Genomic DNA, 20,078 nt, shown 5'->3' with positions numbered 1-20,078 from the left:
GTTTACAGATGGGCTGCCCCTGAGCTCATACAACTCCTTACAACGCACAGGCTGCATGTGCCCTCAGCATACAAGCGCTCTTGTGTGACCAAAGAGGGGGATTTCCCCTCAGCCCCAGTCTCCGTGCAAACTAACGTGTGGTACTTGCGACTGCAGGGGTTCTCGTTGTGTGGAACGGAGTGGTTTCTGAAACAGGGCTTGTTCCTTGCATTGTTGTGGAATCTAACACGAGATGATCCCAGAATTGGTCATTGTGAACCAGGAACCCCCAGCGTGAGGGTCAGTAACATACACAGGGGAACTGGGACCTACACTTCAAAATGAACCTTTCTGCATCCCAACTGCTGTGTTATTTGTAACCTCATGTGAAACCAGCCGTCAATTCCACAGCCCACCAGGAAAGGTCAAGGAGACTGAGAAAGCTCTGAGGGAAACACGTTACCTGTTGGACTGGTGCCTACGGTAGTGGGACTTGAAGTGGTTGAGGGTTCTCCTGGGAAAAGATAAGACGACATTAAGGTTGAGAAGTTTCTCATTCTGGTCTATGGAAAGAATAACCCTTGGGGAGGTTTTAATTAATGTGCAAATGATCATGTGTGAGAAGTGTGATTCCAGAAACACAAAGCAAGTGGCAAATACCCAAACAGCAACCAGGATCCAGGAACACGTCATCCACAGAGACCCGCGTTCGGTTGTCCGTGCCAGTCACACCTTCCAACACAACCTGCAGGAGGAGTCAAACAACAGTTTGTCATGCATCTGATATAGAATTGCACCACAGGCGTTAATGAGTAGCAGTGACCTGGATGTTAGACTGATGAGGACATGTTTTCTTTCCTGTTCTGGGCAGGACGATGGTAACTTGATCACAGTACACCTCCCATGCTGAATTTTGTAAAAGTTTCACTTGTGTTCTGTGGCATTGTGACGGGAGCCCAGACCCCATTCAGTGACTGGGGGTGAAAGAGTTAATACTCGTTGTCTGAGGGCCTAAACACCCACCCACAGCTGTCTGTCAGAGAATCAGTGCTTTGGGGTATGAGGCTAACTTGGCTGTAGAACCCATGAAACGCTGAATTGAAAGAGTTCCATGAGGAAGGGCAGAGATATTTTTCTTTAATCTCGATCCCTAAGCTCGTTTAATGTTTGGGGTTCCACTGGGCTGTGGGTTCCCTGCCAGTGTTACCTCAAGGTCTATCAACTTTTGCGCTCCCCAAAGAGATGCAACACACATAAACATGCATCACAAGTTCCCAGTGTCACTTCATGGCCAGCACGTCTCTCTGACTTGGACACAACGACCTTTCTTCCCCCGTAATCGCAAAGGTACCACCAAGCCGGTTTCTTTGGTTGCGTCATCACCTGAAATCTGCCCGAAATGTGCAAATCCACTGCTGCTTCAAGCCAGCTGTCTCCCTTGCTTCCAGTCGTTAGCCACAGCAGAAGAGGTTTGCCGTCCGCTTCCTGAAGCAGGTACACCTTCAGCGCCCCATCGTCTGCGACTCCTGCTACGTGGTATCGGAATCGGAAACACGCAGCCTGCCTGGCCGTGCAGTGGGGGCTTATTAGCTGTCCTTTCTCCTCTGGGCGCGCGTAGCGGCTGTCGGTGGAGATGTAATAGCCACCTGTGAACAAAAGGGCAGCAGTCAGAACATGGGCACCTTCTCCTCAAGAAGCCTCAGTTACCGTGTATGACGAAATACTTGCCATGTGATATGTTGCCGTACGGAGGTGCCACGGAGATGCGTCTCCAGTCAAAGTCATCGGACGTGGACTGTGTCCATTCACAGAAGTTATCATCGAATGAGCAGTTGAAGCGACAGCCCTCTGAAAAGAAGAGTCATGATTCATTGTGTTATTGGAAGAGACACGTGTTATCGGGCTTATTCACCGCTGAGTCAACGGAGATCCACGTTCAAAAGAATATTTACAATTTATTGTCAAATCCCTTCAAAACACCAGATTCTGCACCAAGGACCAAATCCATTCTGACTTAGGTTAGTGCATCTCCCAATACAACTTATAGCTAAAGTTGGAAAGAAATGATTATTCTTAGGAAACTTACGGTGATCGCAGGAGCGTATGGTCTAAATACTTCCTAAGTGCCTTCAATCTGTAACAGTCAAGTATGCCTACCACCAATGTAAGTGAGACGGACCCATGAGAATGTGTACACATTTCATGTTGAGTGCAATGTTGATGAAGCAATGGCATGTATTGTTTTTATTAACAATTGAGGATGGATGTTAAGGCTGGCCTTGGTGTATTTTTCACAGTCTTTAAGACAATGTAAAGGTGGAGTCATTTGCAAGAGCAATTTTGACTTCAAATTTGTTCCCCTCCCTCGGTATTATCCTAAATCGACACTTTTGTGTTCAACGTTTTCATTTGCGGGAATGGGCGTTTTGGGGGTTGATTCTCCATTCCCCACTCAAGTAAAACGCGAGTGATTCTACGCCAGCTCCACTTCCTCTGCGGCTGAAATCTTGAGGATTGCAAGACAGGGGATTAGTCATTGAGTGTCTCTGCACTGGCAAGCATCAGCAGTCAGCTCCTTCCTGTGCCATCACGGATGCGTCAGGTATCCAGAGAAACCCTTCTGGGCAAGGAAGGGCTAATGACTGAGCTCACACGTGGAAGCGTTTGCAGGGGGAACTCACCAGAGGGGTAACAACCCAACACCCCGTCCTGCACTCGGCATTCCTCCAGCGCCCCACACTCCCAAGCGGTGCAGGTGATGCTGTTGTTGCCGTGACAGGAGCAGCGCTCCTTGCAGGTGTCACGGGGGAACCAGCTTTCGTTCAGCTGTTAGAGAAAGGAGAGGCTCTTGAATATGAACTAGTATAATGTCTCCGGAGGAGTGTCTCCATGGGGCACAATGAAAGGAGTTTGGCATGGATCAATGCCTGTAATACTCTCCAGGCCACCGGCTGCCTCCCCAGTGAAACCGTGTGGCCCCAGAAAAGGTGTCCCGCACTCGGACTCAAGAGACCTGATTTCTGTTCGCAACGGTGGCCTGCTGGCAAGCTTATGCAATCATGCGATTGCTCTGTGCCTCAGTTTCCCCCTCTTTAAAAAGGGAATGAAAACACTGATGCCTTTTGGCACGTACGTACTTGGGGATCTCCCCGTGAGACGAGCTAAGCATGGTTACTATTGAAATGAACAATGACATCCACACAACCCACTGACCCGAGCCCATGTGAGGAGAGACGCTGTTAATTCAATTTTTACCAGTTACGGAAACACTAAAAGAACTTGAGATTGTTGTCTAGGGGTAACTTGCCTGATGATAGTGGTTGTTTTCATCCACACAGCCGCATTCGCTCTCCGGCACACAGGTGTCTCCGCTCAGAGTGTAGCCTTTCTTACAGAAACAGCCTTCCACGGGCAAGGAGCTACAAGGGCTAAATGCAGAGGGAGTCATGCAGCTGGAAGGGCACCTGCTCCCACAGCTCTTGTACTGGCTTCCTTCGGCACAGGAGATTGCTACAAGTGAGGAGAAAACCGCAGATTACTAACAGGGAACTCCCAACGCCATTCTCTTCACACCGCCCGTTTGTTCCAGAACAGCGTAGTGTGGCCAGAAAGCCGTTCACATGGGGAATGCTGCAGGCAGAGGCTTTTCTCCAGGAAAACCCTCTGTGCGGGGAATGACACAGCACCAAGCCCGGCAGGATCCAGTGAAGAACTGGACCAGACAGAGGAGCAGAGGACGGAGAGACGACCCGCAAAGCATTACGGGACTGGAAAGTCCAGGCCATCAGAAGAGGCAGAAAGGTCTATTTCTGAAGGAAGTCTTGCATTACAAAGGGCTGAATCTCAGAAGGGAATAGCTATCGATTACAGCACTCACAGCACAGAGTACTATTTCTCCATTCTCTGCAGACCCCGGCATTTGTGCACGACTCCGCATAAGCCTGCAGCCCGTGGCATAAGGACGCTGTCTTGTCATCAGTGTAACACCAATCGTACACACAGTTTTCCAGGAATTGGTCTGGAGCTACGTGGGCGTGACAGTCCTTGAAGATGCCTGGGTAAGTGGAGAAAGATACAGTCTCAGACAGGCAAGAGGGAATCAATCAGTTGAGCTCCACCTCTACCCTGGCAAGCACTCTCCTGGCAAGGAGTCTCTGATCCCTGGCAGGGGTAGGTTGACTAGGTCTCTTTAATGAACCCAAACCAAACCTGAAGCTGAATACACCCAAATGCTGATGAGACTTGGCTTTGCTTGGCTTGGGACCGCCCCTTCTCGGCCAGGGGATCGCAATGTAGCTCAAAGTGGACACGCTTCTTCTAGCTAGACAGCGAGCTGTGGGCTGGGAGGTAAGGTACGCTGGTACCGGAGACACCCCGCCCATTCCCTGTCTGGAGGAGGGAATGCCTCACGCACTTCGATACCCCGGTCATAAAGGCTATTGGGGCCAATGCGCTATGTCAATGCGAGGCAATGGGAGGTCTGGGCAGGCAAGGGCTGCAGAACTTGGCTCTCGAAATGCAAGTCCCAAAAAATCCGCACAACCTGGTGCCGTGTGAATGCACAATCCGGTCTGAGCACGGAAGGCTCCCCAACTCGGGGGACTTCTAGTGTGGCGTTCAGTATTGGGGGCTGTGCCCGTTCCAATGGGAGCTCATAGCAATGGGCTCCAGGGGGTAAGGTCCAGATGCAGGCAAGTGCACCATGAAGTATGGAGTGATTTCAATCCGTTTGCCCCTGGCTCAGCCACGGCCACACTACCTGTGGGGTCGGTGATCATGCCGCAGGCCGTGTTCTTCCTCGCTTCACTCTCCAGCTCAGGGTGACAGATCCCGGATTCGTCAGGGGAGCACCTGGCAAGGGAAAGACACTCTTCGATGGACGTTCCTTTATCTCCCAGGCCAGATGTGCAAAGGATGGCACCATCCCTGCAGTGCAGGCCTGACTCGGTCACAGCCACAGAGCAGAGTCGGGCTCAGGGAAAGGCTGAGCTCTGCTCCCCACTCCCACACTGCAGCAAGGGCTCCGTTCCCGCTCGGGGAAATTGGGGTGCTCCGCCACTCACCAGTGGAATTGGGAGTGCGACAAGCCTGTGCAGGAAGCAGTGGCTCTGTCTGTCCCCTGAGTGGGACAGCGGGTCACGCCCAGCCACCCAGCAGCTCTTCCTGCACTGGAAGACAGGCGACCCAAGGAGGCAGGCTGTAGGAGGCCTGCTACTCGCTCCCTGCCTATGGACAATGGTGGGGGGAGTTCCAGGGTGCACTGGAGAGGGTGGGAGTTTTGCTCAACCTAGTAGGGTACTGAGGGGATCGGTCATGGATGGCACCCTGTGGCAGGGCATGCAGCCTGCTTTCCTAGATCTTCCCGAGCAGAGACCCCGGATTTGCTTCCGTCTGTACGTACACGGTGTTGTTCTCTACCGCTAGCCAGCTCTCGCCCAGCTCTGTGGAATCTGCCGCAATGCTGCCGTTCGGCTTTCTGTTGTCATCCTTTGGATCGCCATTGTAATTACCTGTCACGAGGGAAAGTTCGTTGGGTGTGTGAAGGGCTTAGTGCGTGGCTGTCAAACCCATCGGTCTCAAAGAGTTGGCATTTGTGTGTACCAGTACCTTCCCGGGGAAGGAGTAGGTATTGTTCACCTATGGGTATGTCTATACCATGGGTTCCCAAACTGGAGGGCATGAAGAAATTCCGGGGGGCAGCGTGAGGCAATACAGCCCCTGCCCCCATCAAGTTTTCTTGTCCCGGTCAGTTCCTTTTTTTTTGCTCAACAACTTTTGCTGTTCGTCAGGAGGGGGCGTGCGGGATTTTCAAAAATCAAAAAGGAGGCGTGATGCCGAAAAGTCTGGGAACCTCTGCTCAACACAGGGATACTCACCACACAGGCCACAGAGCTGGCCCCGGTAGTCACAGGGCACTGACACCTCCGCATAGTGATTGCCGTCGAATCTGACCCAGAGTCCGAAATCGGTTTCCAAGAGCACGTAGCCCCCGCTGACCTGGATCTTGATCTTGTTTTCAATCTCCACAGGCAGGTTCCTTCTGGTGCCGTTCACCTGCACAACACGTTAGGAAAATGTAGTCACCAGGAGTAACCACCGATTCCCAGTGAGTAGCCCGTGAATAGGCTGTTCAGGGACTTCACTGGACATAGCGATCTCATTCACCCTGGGAATGGGAAGCAAATATGGCAGAAAATTGACAGAAAGCAAAATTCAACTACCAGTCCTGAGCGTTCTCAGCGCAAACCTAATTCCAAGAAGCGCACACAGCCAGTGAGAAAAGAGAAACCCACCAGGTGACCTGCCAGTGCAATCCAATGTCTCAGTTTTCACAAGTCTCAGTTAGGAATGTCAGATGATTGGAATATTGCTGTTAAATCACCTTTCACTTACATTCACTTTCCTGTTCTGCAGCAAGGAAATCTGAGTTCCGTAGACGTCCACGTTCACGGACTTTACATAGGACACTTTGGTATTGGAGCCCCTGTGCTCGTTGGTGGTGGAGACGTCGAAAGGTGGGAGCCCCCCGGAGGCGTTGCAGACTTTGGAGAGGGTGTAGGTGCAGTTTCCCATGAAATGGTGAACTCTGCCGTCAAAGGTGTTGTAATGTGGGTCCCCTGAGGCACTGCAGGTGCCGCGGCCTTAGGAGGAAGAAAGGTGGATTAGTCCCAGCAAATCCCCGTCACACGCTGTTACTTTTTGCTCCAGCGAGCACATGGTGTTGGTGTGCACTTCCAGCTCATGCCACAGGAGTTGGCCTTTTGAGAAGCAGGTAGAGGTCATGTCATGTTTATTTCTATCATTGCAGATCTCCAGAGGAAGCTCCCCTGAATATCGACCCATTTTGCCACTTGAGAAGCTAAGTGATGAGCACAAGGCTCCACTGCTAGTCAGTGGCCACTTGACATACAGTAGCAAAATGGTGAAAGCATCCTGCTCTCGCCATAAGTGGCCCCTTCCTTTTACAACCAATCCAGTTGTGATTCTAATCCTGTAACTGCTCGTGTTGCTGTGCCACACTCGGCTATCTGATCTCTGAACACAAAGGAAATACCAATAGTAGGGAGGTGATGTGAAATCCCGTGGAAATACATCATGGAGTTTTCAAATGATATTACCCAGCAAGTTGAAATCGGAACCAAAGAATCCTTTTTGAAAGCAGCACTCTTGGTCCAGGGGGAATCCCCTAGGTCAGTGAAACAGTGTGCCTGAAGCCAGTGTGGCAAAGCCAGACAGTACTAAGTTTACTGAAGCCTATGACAGGTGGGTAAATGCTGCTGAATTTCCTCTGTCTGGTCTGATCCCTGGCAGCAGGCTAGCCTCAGGTTGTCCTCCTGCGAGATTCAGATATCAGACAAACCTGGACTAGTTGCACCCGGTGAGTCACTTTATCATTTGCAAGGTGGAAGGGATTCGGGTAGAAGCAGTGAATAACATGAGCTGAGGGATTGGTCTGCATTACAGTTAATGCTGAGATTTCAAAGTATTCAACAAATCCAATCCTATTCTGCACTCAGGTACCAATCTCAGCCCGCACGAGAATGGGAAGGACACTGTTCCAGTATGGAGGAATCCACCTTACCTGTCTGACAAGGTACTTCTGAAGTTGGACTTCCTGTGGTCGGGGATTCTCCTGGTGAAATATATCAAGAAATTACCGTTAAGACATTGGCCATTCTGTTCTATGAAGAATGTTCTATGGGCTGTGTGCAAACAGCAGTAGCTCATACAAGGGCGGCCCTAGACTAGCTGCCAGCAACTGGCGCCCTAGGCAAATCATGTAATCGGCGCCCCGACCTCCAAACCCCTCAACGAAACTGCACCACCATTTGGCGCCCCATTAAACTGGGCGCCCTAGTCAACCGCTTCGTTCACCTATATGGATGGTGTGATGGGGCGGAGGCGCCCTGCACTCCAGTCCCACCGGCGGCTGCTTATCTGGCGGCTCTCGGGGTAGAGGGCAGGGTGGCGGCATCGGGCACACCGTGTGACATAGGCCGAGCGGTGCAGGGGCCGGCCTACTGGCTGTGTGGCAGCTGTTCCCGGGCGGCTGCCCCGGCAGCATGCCCATGTATCGCCTGGAGGCCGGGCGCCGGCGTGGGGGGGAGTAACGTCGGACCACAGCCCCACCAACGGACCGGAAGCGGGGCACGCCGGAAGGGGCGGGATCCCACGGTCCAGTGGTCTGCGCGGGGATTTAAACCCTGGGAGATGCCGCAGAGAGGAGAGGTCCGAGGAAGCGGCCTCTCGCCAAGGCCCAGCAGCGGATGGAACCCAAGGCGACGAGGTGAGCCCGGAGGCAAGGGGATATCTGACCGCGGAGAGAGGAAGTAGCCCAGGGCGGGCAGAGGGAGCCTGTGGGTTGGCGAGTTACGGCTGACGCCCCACCAGCAAGACCGGACACAGAAGCATCCGTGTTCTTAGGGCCCTGAGCTGGGGGTCTGTGAGAGGGGGCGGGCCAGAACCTCCGTCTCCCCGCGGCCTGTGCGAGACCAGTCTCTGCTTAGGGGTCAGCAAAATCCCAGGCAAGTGAGGGCCCGGAGAGCCTTGGACAAAACAGACTCAAATGCCGAAGGGTGCTCAAAAGGGTAAAGGAAACATGGGGAAAGGGAAGTGGTACCAGGTGAAAACGGGGCGCACGGCCCAACTCGTTTACAGATGGGCTGCCCCTGAGCTCATACAACTCCTTACAACGCACAGGCTGCATGTGCCCTCAGCATACAAGCGCTCTTGTGTGACCAAAGAGGGGGATTTCCCCTCAGCCCCAGTCTCCGTGCAAACTAACGTGTGGTACTTGCGACTGCAGGGGTTCTCGTTGTGTGGAACGGAGTGGTTTCTGAAACAGGGCTTGTTCCTTGCATTGTTGTGGAATCTAACACGAGATGATCCCAGAATTGGTCATTGTGAACCAGGAACCCCCAGCGTGAGGGTCAGTAACATACACAGGGGAACTGGGACCTACACTTCAAAATGAACCTTTCTGCATCCCAACTGCTGTGTTATTTGTAACCTCATGTGAAACCAGCCGTCAATTCCACAGCCCACCAGGAAAGGTCAAGGAGACTGAGAAAGCTCTGAGGGAAACACGTTACCTGTTGGACTGGTGCCTACGGTAGTGGGACTTGAAGTGGTTGAGGGTTCTCCTGGGAAAAGATAAGACGACATTAAGGTTGAGAAGTTTCTCATTCTGGTCTATGGAAAGAATAACCCTTGGGGAGGTTTTAATTAATGTGCAAATGATCATGTGTGAGAAGTGTGATTCCAGAAACACAAAGCAAGTGGCAAATACCCAAACAGCAACCAGGATCCAGGAACACGTCATCCACAGAGACCCGCGTTCGGTTGTCCGTGCCAGTCACACCTTCCAACACAACCTGCAGGAGGAGTCAAACAACAGTTTGTCATGCATCTGATATAGAATTGCACCACAGGCGTTAATGAGTAGCAGTGACCTGGATGTTAGACTGATGAGGACATGTTTTCTTTCCTGTTCTGGGCAGGACGATGGTAACTTGATCACAGTACACCTCCCATGCTGAATTTTGTAAAAGTTTCACTTGTGTTCTGTGGCATTGTGACGGGAGCCCAGACCCCATTCAGTGACTGGGGGTGAAAGAGTTAATACTCGTTGTCTGAGGGCCTAAACACCCACCCACAGCTGTCTGTCAGAGAATCAGTGCTTTGGGGTATGAGGCTAACTTGGCTGTAGAACCCATGAAACGCTGAATTGAAAGAGTTCCATGAGGAAGGGCAGAGATATTTTTCTTTAATCTCGATCCCTAAGCTCGTTTAATGTTTGGGGTTCCACTGGGCTGTGGGTTCCCTGCCAGTGTTACCTCAAGGTCTATCAACTTTTGCGCTCCCCAAAGAGATGCAACACACATAAACATGCATCACAAGTTCCCAGTGTCACTTCATGGCCAGCACGTCTCTCTGACTTGGACACAACGACCTTTCTTCCCCCGTAATCGCAAAGGTACCACCAAGCCGGTTTCTTTGGTTGCGTCATCACCTGAAATCTGCCCGAAATGTGCAAATCCACTGCTGCTTCAAGCCAGCTGTCTCCCTTGCTTCCAGTCGTTAGCCACAGCAGAAGAGGTTTGCCGTCCGCTTCCTGAAGCAGGTACACCTTCAGCGCCCCATCGTCTGCGACTCCTGCTACGTGGTATCGGAATCGGAAACACGCAGCCTGCCTGGCCGTGCAGTGGGGGCTTATTAGCTGTCCTTTCTCCTCTGGGCGCGCGTAGCGGCTGTCGGTGGAGATGTAATAGCCACCTGTGAACAAAAGGGCAGCAGTCAGAACATGGGCACCTTCTCCTCAAGAAGCCTCAGTTACCGTGTATGACGAAATACTTGCCATGTGATATGTTGCCGTACGGAGGTGCCACGGAGATGCGTCTCCAGTCAAAGTCATCGGACGTGGACTGTGTCCATTCACAGAAGTTATCATCGAATGAGCAGTTGAAGCGACAGCCCTCTGAAAAGAAGAGTCATGATTCATTGTGTTATTGGAAGAGACACGTGTTATCGGGCTTATTCACCGCTGAGTCAACGGAGATCCACGTTCAAAAGAATATTTACAATTTATTGTCAAATCCCTTCAAAACACCAGATTCTGCACCAAGGACCAAATCCATTCTGACTTAGGTTAGTGCATCTCCCAATACAACTTATAGCTAAAGTTGGAAAGAAATGATTATTCTTAGGAAACTTACGGTGATCGCAGGAGCGTATGGTCTAAATACTTCCTAAGTGCCTTCAATCTGTAACAGTCAAGTATGCCTACCACCAATGTAAGTGAGACGGACCCATGAGAATGTGTACACATTTCATGTTGAGTGCAATGTTGATGAAGCAATGGCATGTATTGTTTTTATTAACAATTGAGGATGGATGTTAAGGCTGGCCTTGGTGTATTTTTCACAGTCTTTAAGACAATGTAAAGGTGGAGTCATTTGCAAGAGCAATTTTGACTTCAAATTTGTTCCCCTCCCTCGGTATTATCCTAAATCGACACTTTTGTGTTCAACGTTTTCATTTGCGGGAATGGGCGTTTTGGGGGTTGATTCTCCATTCCCCACTCAAGTAAAACGCGAGTGATTCTACGCCAGCTCCACTTCCTCTGCGGCTGAAATCTTGAGGATTGCAAGACAGGGGATTAGTCATTGAGTGTCTCTGCACTGGCAAGCATCAGCAGTCAGCTCCTTCCTGTGCCATCACGGATGCGTCAGGTATCCAGAGAAACCCTTCTGGGCAAGGAAGGGCTAATGACTGAGCTCACACGTGGAAGCGTTTGCAGGGGGAACTCACCAGAGGGGTAACAACCCAACACCCCGTCCTGCACTCGGCATTCCTCCAGCGCCCCACACTCCCAAGCGGTGCAGGTGATGCTGTTGTTGCCGTGACAGGAGCAGCGCTCCTTGCAGGTGTCACGGGGGAACCAGCTTTCGTTCAGCTGTTAGAGAAAGGAGAGGCTCTTGAATATGAACTAGTATAATGTCTCCGGAGGAGTGTCTCCATGGGGCACAATGAAAGGAGTTTGGCATGGATCAATGCCTGTAATACTCTCCAGGCCACCGGCTGCCTCCCCAGTGAAACCGTGTGGCCCCAGAAAAGGTGTCCCGCACTCGGACTCAAGAGACCTGATTTCTGTTCGCAACGGTGGCCTGCTGGCAAGCTTATGCAATCATGCGATTGCTCCGTGCCTCAGTTTCCCCCTCTTTAAAAAGGGAATGAAAACACTGATGCCTTTTGGCACGTACGTACTTGGGGATCTCCCCGTGAGACGAGCTAAGCATGGTTACTATTGAAATGAACAATGACATCCACACAACCCACTGACCCGAGCCCATGTGAGGAGAGACGCTGTTAATTCAATTTTTACCAGTTACGGAAACACTAAAAGAACTTGAGATTGTTGTCTAGGGGTAACTTGCCTGATGATAGTGGTTGTTTTCATCCACACAGCCGCATTCGCTCTCCGGCACACAGGTGTCTCCGCTCAGAGTGTAGCCTTTCTTACAGAAACAGCCTTCCACGGGCAAGGAGCTACAAGGGCTAAATGCAGAGGGAGTCATGCAGCTGGAAGGGCACCTGCTCCCACAGCTCTTGTACTGGCTTCCTTCGGCACAGGAGATTGCTACAAGTGAGGAGAAAACCGCAGATTACTAACAGGGAACTCCCAACGCCATTCTCTTCACACCGCCCGTTTGTTCCAGAACAGCGTAGTGTGGCCAGAAAGCCGTTCACATGGGGAATGCTGCAGGCAGAGGCTTTTCTCCAGGAAAACCCTCTGTGCGGGGAATGACACAGCACCAAGCCCGGCAGGATCCAGTGAAGAACTGGACCAGACAGAGGAGCAGAGGACGGAGAGACGACCCGCAAAGCATTACGGGACTGGAAAGTCCAGGCCATCAGAAGAGGCAGAAAGGTCTATTTCTGAAGGAAGTCTTGCATTACAAAGGGCTGAATCTCAGAAGGGAATAGCTATCGATTACAGCACTCACAGCACAGAGTACTATTTCTCCATTCTCTGCAGACCCCGGCATTTGTGCACGACTCCGCATAAGCCTGCAGCCCGTGGCATAAGGACGCTGTCTTGTCATCAGTGTAACACCAATCGTACACACAGTTTTCCAGGAATTGGTCTGGAGCTACGTGGGCGTGACAGTCCTTGAAGATGCCTGGGTAAGTGGAGAAAGATACAGTCTCAGACAGGCAAGAGGGAATCAATCAGTTGAGCTCCACCTCTACCCTGGCAAGCACTCTCCTGGCAAGGAGTCTCTGATCCCTGGCAGGGGTAGGTTGACTAGGTCTCTTTAATGAACCCAAACCAAACCTGAAGCTGAATACACCCAAATGCTGATGAGACTTGGCTTTGCTTGGCTTGGGACCGCCCCTTCTCGGCCAGGGGATCGCAATGTAGCTCAAAGTGGACACGCTTCTTCTAGCTAGACAGCGAGCTGTGGGCTGGGAGGTAAGGTACGCTGGTACCGGAGACACCCCGCCCATTCCCTGTCTGGAGGAGGGAATGCCTCACGCACTTCGATACCCCGGTCATAAAGGCTATTGGGGCCAATGCGCTATGTCAATGCGAGGCAATGGGAGGTCTGGGCAGGCAAGGGCTGCAGAACTTGGCTCTCGAAATGCAAGTCCCAAAAAATCCGCACAACCTGGTGCCGTGTGAATGCACAATCCGGTCTGAGCACGGAAGGCTCCCCAACTCGGGGGACTTCTAGTGTGGCGTTCAGTATTGGGGGCTGTGCCCGTTCCAATGGGAGCTCATAGCAATGGGCTCCAGGGGGTAAGGTCCAGATGCAGGCAAGTGCACCATGAAGTATGGAGTGATTTCAATCCGTTTGCCCCTGGCTCAGCCACGGCCACACTACCTGTGGGGTCGGTGATCATGCCGCAGGCCGTGTTCTTCCTCGCTTCACTCTCCAGCTCAGGGTGACAGATCCCGGATTCGTCAGGGGAGCACCTGGCAAGGGAAAGACACTCTTCGATGGACGTTCCTTTATCTCCCAGGCCAGATGTGCAAAGGATGGCACCATCCCTGCAGTGCAGGCCTGACTCGGTCACAGCCACAGAGCAGAGTCGGGCTCAGGGAAAGGCTGAGCTCTGCTCCCCACTCCCACACTGCAGCAAGGGCTCCGTTCCCGCTCGGGGAAATTGGGGTGCTCCGCCACTCACCAGTGGAATTGGGAGTGCGACAAGCCTGTGCAGGAAGCAGTGGCTCTGTCTGTCCCCTGAGTGGGACAGCGGGTCACGCCCAGCCACCCAGCAGCTCTTCCTGCACTGGAAGACAGGCGACCCAAGGAGGCAGGCTGTAGGAGGCCTGCTACTCGCTCCCTGCCTATGGACAATGGTGGGGGGAGTTCCAGGGTGCACTGGAGAGGGTGGGAGTTTTGCTCAACCTAGTAGGGTACTGAGGGGATCGGTCATGGATGGCACCCTGTGGCAGGGCATGCAGCCTGCTTTCCTAGATCTTCCCGAGCAGAGACCCCGGATTTGCTTCCGTCTGTACGTACACGGTGTTGTTCTCTACCGCTAGCCAGCTCTCGCCCAGCTCTGTGGAATCTGCCGCAATGCTGCCGTTCGGCTTTCTGTTGTCATCCTTTGGATCGCCATTGTAATTACCTGTCACGAGGGAAAGTTCGTTGGGTGTGTGAAGGGCTTAGTGCGTGGCTGTCAAACCCATCGGTCTCAAAGAGTTGGCATTTGTGTGTACCAGTACCTTCCCGGGGAAGGAGTAGGTATTGTTCACCTATGGGTATGTCTATACCATGGGTTCCCAAACTGGAGGGCATGAAGAAATTCCGGGGGGCAGCGTGAGGCAATACAGCCCCTGCCCCCATCAAGTTTTCTTGTCCCGGTCAGTTCCTTTTTTTTTGCTCAACAACTTTTGCTGTTCGTCAGGAGGGGGCGTGCGGGATTTTCAAAAATCAAAAAGGAGGCGTGATGCCGAAAAGTCTGGGAACCTCTGCTCAACACAGGGATACTCACCACACAGGCCACAGAGCTGGCCCCGGTAGTCACAGGGCACTGACACCTCCGCATAGTGATTGCCGTCGAATCTGACCCAGAGTCCGAAATCGGTTTCCAAGAGCACGTAGCCCCCGCTGACCTGGATCTTGATCTTGTTTTCAATCTCCACAGGCAGGTTCCTTCTGGTGCCGTTCACCTGCACAACACGTTAGGAAAATGTAGTCACCAGGAGTAACCACCGATTCCCAGTGAGTAGCCCGTGAATAGGCTGTTCAGGGACTTCACTGGACATAGCGATCTCATTCACCCTGGGAATGGGAAGCAAATATGGCAGAAAATTGACAGAAAGCAAAATTCAACTACCAGTCCTGAGCGTTCTCAGCGCAAACCTAATTCCAAGAAGCGCACACAGCCAGTGAGAAAAGAGAAACCCACCAGGTGACCTGCCAGTGCAATCCAATGTCTCAGTTTTCACAAGTCTCAGTTAGGAATGTCAGATGATTGGAATATTGCTGTTAAATCACCTTTCACTTACATTCACTTTCCTGTTCTGCAGCAAGGAAATCTGAGTTCCGTAGACGTCCACGTTCACGGACTTTACATAGGACACTTTGGTATTGGAGCCCCTGTGCTCGTTGGTGGTGGAGACGTCGAAAGGTGGGAGCCCCCCGGAGGCGTTGCAGACTTTGGAGAGGGTGTAGGTGCAGTTTCCCATGAAATGGTGAACTCTGCCGTCAAAGGTGTTGTAATGTGGGTCCCCTGAGGCACTGCAGGTGCCGCGGCCTTAGGAGGAAGAAAGGTGGATTAGTCCCAGCAAATCCCCGTCACACGCTGTTACTTTTTGCTCCAGCGAGCACATGGTGTTGGTGTGCACTTCCAGCTCATGCCACAGGAGTTGGCCTTTTGAGAAGCAGGTAGAGGTCATGTCATGTTTATTTCTATCATTGCAGATCTCCAGAGGAAGCTCCCCTGAATATCGACCCATTTTGCCACTTGAGAAGCTAAGTGATGAGCACAAGGCTCCACTGCTAGTCAGTGGCCTCTTGACATACAGTAGCAAAATGGTGAAAGCATCCTGCTCTCGCCATAAGTGGCCCCTTCCTTTTACAACCAATTCAGTTGTGATTCTAATCCTGTAACTGCTCGTGTTGCTGTGCCACACTCGGCTATCTGATCTCTGAACACAAAGGAAATACCAATAGTAGGGAGGTGATGTGAAATCCCGTGGAAATACATCATGGAGTTTTCAAATGATATTACCCAGCAAGTTGAAATCGGAACCAAAGAATCCTTTTTGAAAGCAGCACTCTTGGTCCAGGGGGAATCCCCTAGGTCAGTGAAACAGTGTGCCTGAAGCCAGTGTGGCAAAGCCAGACAGTACTAAGTTTACTGAAGCCTATGACAGGTGGGTAAATGCTGCTGAATTTCCTCTGTCTGGTCTGATCCCTGGCAGCAGGCTAGCCTCAGGTTGTCCTCCTGCGAGATTCAGATATCAGACAAACCTGGACTAGTTGCACCCGGTGAGTCACTTTATCATTTGCAAGGTGGAAGGGATTCGGGTAGAAGCAGTGAATAACATGAGCTGAGGGATTGGTCTGCATTACAGTTAATGCTGAGATTTCAAAGTATTCAACAAATCCAATCCTATTCTGCACTCAGGTACCAATCTCAGCCCGCACGAGAATGGGAAGGACACTGTTCCAGTATGGAGGAATCCACCTTACCTGTCTGACAAGGTACTTCTGAAGTTGGACTTCCTGTGGTCGGGGATTCTCCTGGTGAAATATATCAAGAAATTACCGTTAAGACATTGGCCATTCTGTTCTATGAAGAATGTTCTATGGGCTGTGTGCAAACAGCAGTAGCTCATACAAGGGCGGCCCTAGACTAGCTGCCAGCAACTGGCGCCCTAGGCAAATCATGTAATCGGCGCCCCGACCTCCAAACCCCTCAACGAAACTGCACCACCATTTGGCGCCCCATTAAACTGGGCGCCCTAGTCAACCGCTTCGTTCACCTATATGGATGGTGTGATGGGGCGGAGGCGCCCTGCACTCCAGTCCCACCGGCGGCTGCTTATCTGGCGGCTCTCGGGGTAGAGGGCAGGGTGGCGGCATCGGGCACACCGTGTGACATAGGCCGAGCGGTGCAGGGGCCGGCCTACTGGCTGTGTGGCAGCTGTTCCCGGGCGGCTGCCCCGGCAGCATGCCCATGTATCGCCTGGAGGCCGGGCGCCGGCGTGGGGGGGAGTAACGTCGGACCACAGCCCCACCAACGGACCGGAAGCGGGGCACGCCGGAAGGGGCGGGATCCCACGGTCCAGTGGTCTGCGCGGGGATTTAAACCCTGGGAGATGCCGCAGAGAGGAGAGGTCCGAGGAAGCGGCCTCTCGCCAAGGCCCAGCAGCGGATGGAACCCAAGGCGACGAGGTGAGCCCGGAGGCAAGGGGATATCTGACCGCGGAGAGAGGAAGTAGCCCAGGGCGGGCAGAGGGAGCCTGTGGGTTGGCGAGTTACGGCTGACGCCCCACCAGCAAGACCGGACACAGAAGCATCCGTGTTCTTAGGGCCCTGAGCTGGGGGTCTGTGAGAGGGGGCGGGCCAGAACCTCCGTCTCCCCGCGGCCTGTGCGAGACCAGTCTCTGCTTAGGGGTCAGCAAAATCCCAGGCAAGTGAGGGCCCGGAGAGCCTTGGACAAAACAGACTCAAATGCCGAAGGGTGCTCAAAAGGGTAAAGGAAACATGGGGAAAGGGAAGTGGTACCAGGTGAAAACGGGGCGCACGGCCCAACTCGTTTACAGATGGGCTGCCCCTGAGCTCATACAACTCCTTACAACGCACAGGCTGCATGTGCCCTCAGCATACAAGCGCTCTTGTGTGACCAAAGAGGGGGATTTCCCCTCAGCCCCAGTCTCCGTGCAAACTAACGTGTGGTACTTGCGACTGCAGGGGTTCTCGTTGTGTGGAACGGAGTGGTTTCTGAAACAGGGCTTGTTCCTTGCATTGTTGTGGAATCTAACACGAGATGATCCCAGAATTGGTCATTGTGAACCAGGAACCCCCAGCGTGAGGGTCAGTAACATACACAGGGGAACTGGGACCTACACTTCAAAATGAACCTTTCTGCATCCCAACTGCTGTGTTATTTGTAACCTCATGTGAAACCAGCCGTCAATTCCACAGCCCACCAGGAAAGGTCAAGGAGACTGAGAAAGCTCTGAGGGAAACACGTTACCTGTTGGACTGGTGCCTACGGTAGTGGGACTTGAAGTGGTTGAGGGTTCTCCTGGGAAAAGATAAGACGACATTAAGGTTGAGAAGTTTCTCATTCTGGTCTATGGAAAGAATAACCCTTGGGGAGGTTTTAATTAATGTGCAAATGATCATGTGTGAGAAGTGTGATTCCAGAAACACAAAGCAAGTGGCAAATACCCAAACAGCAACCAGGATCCAGGAACACGTCATCCACAGAGACCCGCGTTCGGTTGTCCGTGCCAGTCACACCTTCCAACACAACCTGCAGGAGGAGTCAAACAACAGTTTGTCATGCATCTGATATAGAATTGCACCACAGGCGTTAATGAGTAGCAGTGACCTGGATGTTAGACTGATGAGGACATGTTTTCTTTCCTGTTCTGGGCAGGACGATGGTAACTTGATCACAGTACACCTCCCATGCTGAATTTTGTAAAAGTTTCACTTGTGTTCTGTGGCATTGTGACGGGAGCCCAGACCCCATTCAGTGACTGGGGGTGAAAGAGTTAATACTCGTTGTCTGAGGGCCTAAACACCCACCCACAGCTGTCTGTCAGAGAATCAGTGCTTTGGGGTATGAGGCTAACTTGGCTGTAGAACCCATGAAACGCTGAATTGAAAGAGTTCCATGAGGAAGGGCAGAGATATTTTTCTTTAATCTCGATCCCTAAGCTCGTTTAATGTTTGGGGTTCCACTGGGCTGTGGGTTCCCTGCCAGTGTTACCTCAAGGTCTATCAACTTTTGCGCTCCCCAAAGAGATGCAACACACATAAACATGCATCACAAGTTCCCAGTGTCACTTCATGGCCAGCACGTCTCTCTGACTTGGACACAACGACCTTTCTTCCCCCGTAATCGCAAAGGTACCACCAAGCCGGTTTCTTTGGTTGCGTCATCACCTGAAATCTGCCCGAAATGTGCAAATCCACTGCTGCTTCAAGCCAGCTGTCTCCCTTGCTTCCAGTCGTTAGCCACAGCAGAAGAGGTTTGCCGTCCGCTTCCTGAAGCAGGTACACCTTCAGCGCCCCATCGTCTGCGACTCCTGCTACGTGGTATCGGAATCGGAAACACGCAGCCTGCCTGGCCGTGCAGTGGGGGCTTATTAGCTGTCCTTTCTCCTCTGGGCGCGCGTAGCGGCTGTCGGTGGAGATGTAATAGCCACCTGTGAACAAAAGGGCAGCAGTCAGAACATGGGCACCTTCTCCTCAAGAAGCCTCAGTTACCGTGTATGACGAAATACTTGCCATGTGATATGTTGCCGTACGGAGGTGCCACGGAGATGCGTCTCCAGTCAAAGTCATCGGACGTGGACTGTGTCCATTCACAGAAGTTATCATCGAATGAGCAGTTGAAGCGACAGCCCTCTGAAAAGAAGAGTCATGATTCATTGTGTTATTGGAAGAGACACGTGTTATCGGGCTTATTCACCGCTGAGTCAACGGAGATCCACGTTCAAAAGAATATTTACAATTTATTGTCAAATCCCTTCAAAACACCAGATTCTGCACCAAGGACCAAATCCATTCTGACTTAGGTTAGTGCATCTCCCAATACAACTTATAGCTAAAGTTGGAAAGAAATGATTATTCTTAGGAAACTTACGGTGATCGCAGGAGCGTATGGTCTAAATACTTCCTAAGTGCCTTCAATCTGTAACAGTCAAGTATGCCTACCACCAATGTAAGTGAGACGGACCCATGAGAATGTGTACACATTTCATGTTGAGTGCAATGTTGATGAAGCAATGGCATGTATTGTTTTTATTAACAATTGAGGATGGATGTTAAGGCTGGCCTTGGTGTATTTTTCACAGTCTTTAAGACAATGTAAAGGTGGAGTCATTTGCAAGAGCAATTTTGACTTCAAATTTGTTCCCCTCCCTCGGTATTATCCTAAATCGACACTTTTGTGTTCAACGTTTTCATTTGCGGGAATGGGCGTTTTGGGGGTTGATTCTCCATTCCCCACTCAAGTAAAACGCGAGTGATTCTACGCCAGCTCCACTTCCTCTGCGGCTGAAATCTTGAGGATTGCAAGACAGGGGATTAGTCATTGAGTGTCTCTGCACTGGCAAGCATCAGCAGTCAGCTCCTTCCTGTGCCATCACGGATGCGTCAGGTATCCAGAGAAACCCTTCTGGGCAAGGAAGGGCTAATGACTGAGCTCACACGTGGAAGCGTTTGCAGGGGGAACTCACCAGAGGGGTAACAACCCAACACCCCGTCCTGCACTCGGCATTCCTCCAGCGCCCCACACTCCCAAGCGGTGCAGGTGATGCTGTTGTTGCCGTGACAGGAGCAGCGCTCCTTGCAGGTGTCACGGGGGAACCAGCTTTCGTTCAGCTGTTAGAGAAAGGA

At 51.9% G+C, this 20,078-nt stretch overlaps 1 protein-coding gene across 3 annotated transcripts in view; it reads right to left on the bottom strand.

Annotated features, from left to right (window-relative positions):
* LOC102451664 (IgGFc-binding protein-like) overlaps window positions 1–20,078 on the bottom strand; it is a 105,050-nt gene that overhangs the window by 61,331 nt on the left and 23,641 nt on the right. For all 3 annotated transcript variants that reach the window (XM_075938278.1, XM_075938280.1, XM_075938279.1), the window contains 29 exons: window positions 19,919–20,063; window positions 18,966–19,085; window positions 18,621–18,883; window positions 17,898–17,982; window positions 17,701–17,751; window positions 16,191–16,241; window positions 15,002–15,249; window positions 14,485–14,662; window positions 14,010–14,118; window positions 13,368–13,459; window positions 12,486–12,662; window positions 11,916–12,118; window positions 11,290–11,434; window positions 10,337–10,456; window positions 9,992–10,254; window positions 9,269–9,353; window positions 9,072–9,122; window positions 7,562–7,612; window positions 6,373–6,620; window positions 5,856–6,033; window positions 5,381–5,489; window positions 4,739–4,830; window positions 3,857–4,033; window positions 3,287–3,489; window positions 2,661–2,805; window positions 1,708–1,827; window positions 1,363–1,625; window positions 640–724; window positions 443–493 (listed from right to left, as the gene is read on the bottom strand). In XM_075938278.1, coding sequence (XP_075794393.1) covers window positions 443–493; window positions 640–724; window positions 1,363–1,625; window positions 1,708–1,827; window positions 2,661–2,805; window positions 3,287–3,489; window positions 3,857–4,033; window positions 4,739–4,830; window positions 5,381–5,489; window positions 5,856–6,033; window positions 6,373–6,620; window positions 7,562–7,612; window positions 9,072–9,122; window positions 9,269–9,353; window positions 9,992–10,254; window positions 10,337–10,456; window positions 11,290–11,434; window positions 11,916–12,118; window positions 12,486–12,662; window positions 13,368–13,459; window positions 14,010–14,118; window positions 14,485–14,662; window positions 15,002–15,249; window positions 16,191–16,241; window positions 17,701–17,751; window positions 17,898–17,982; window positions 18,621–18,883; window positions 18,966–19,085; window positions 19,919–20,063 — 4,108 coding nt within the window. The remainder of the gene's footprint in view (window positions 1–442; window positions 494–639; window positions 725–1,362; window positions 1,626–1,707; window positions 1,828–2,660; window positions 2,806–3,286; window positions 3,490–3,856; window positions 4,034–4,738; window positions 4,831–5,380; window positions 5,490–5,855; window positions 6,034–6,372; window positions 6,621–7,561; window positions 7,613–9,071; window positions 9,123–9,268; window positions 9,354–9,991; window positions 10,255–10,336; window positions 10,457–11,289; window positions 11,435–11,915; window positions 12,119–12,485; window positions 12,663–13,367; window positions 13,460–14,009; window positions 14,119–14,484; window positions 14,663–15,001; window positions 15,250–16,190; window positions 16,242–17,700; window positions 17,752–17,897; window positions 17,983–18,620; window positions 18,884–18,965; window positions 19,086–19,918; window positions 20,064–20,078) is intronic.

This window comes from Pelodiscus sinensis, chromosome 10 (assembly GCF_049634645.1).
Source record: "Pelodiscus sinensis isolate JC-2024 chromosome 10, ASM4963464v1, whole genome shotgun sequence".
Lineage (NCBI taxonomy): Eukaryota > Metazoa > Chordata > Testudines > Trionychidae > Pelodiscus > Pelodiscus sinensis.
The sequence above is the reverse complement of the archived record's forward strand: the minus strand, read 5'-3'. Positions and strand labels throughout refer to the sequence as shown.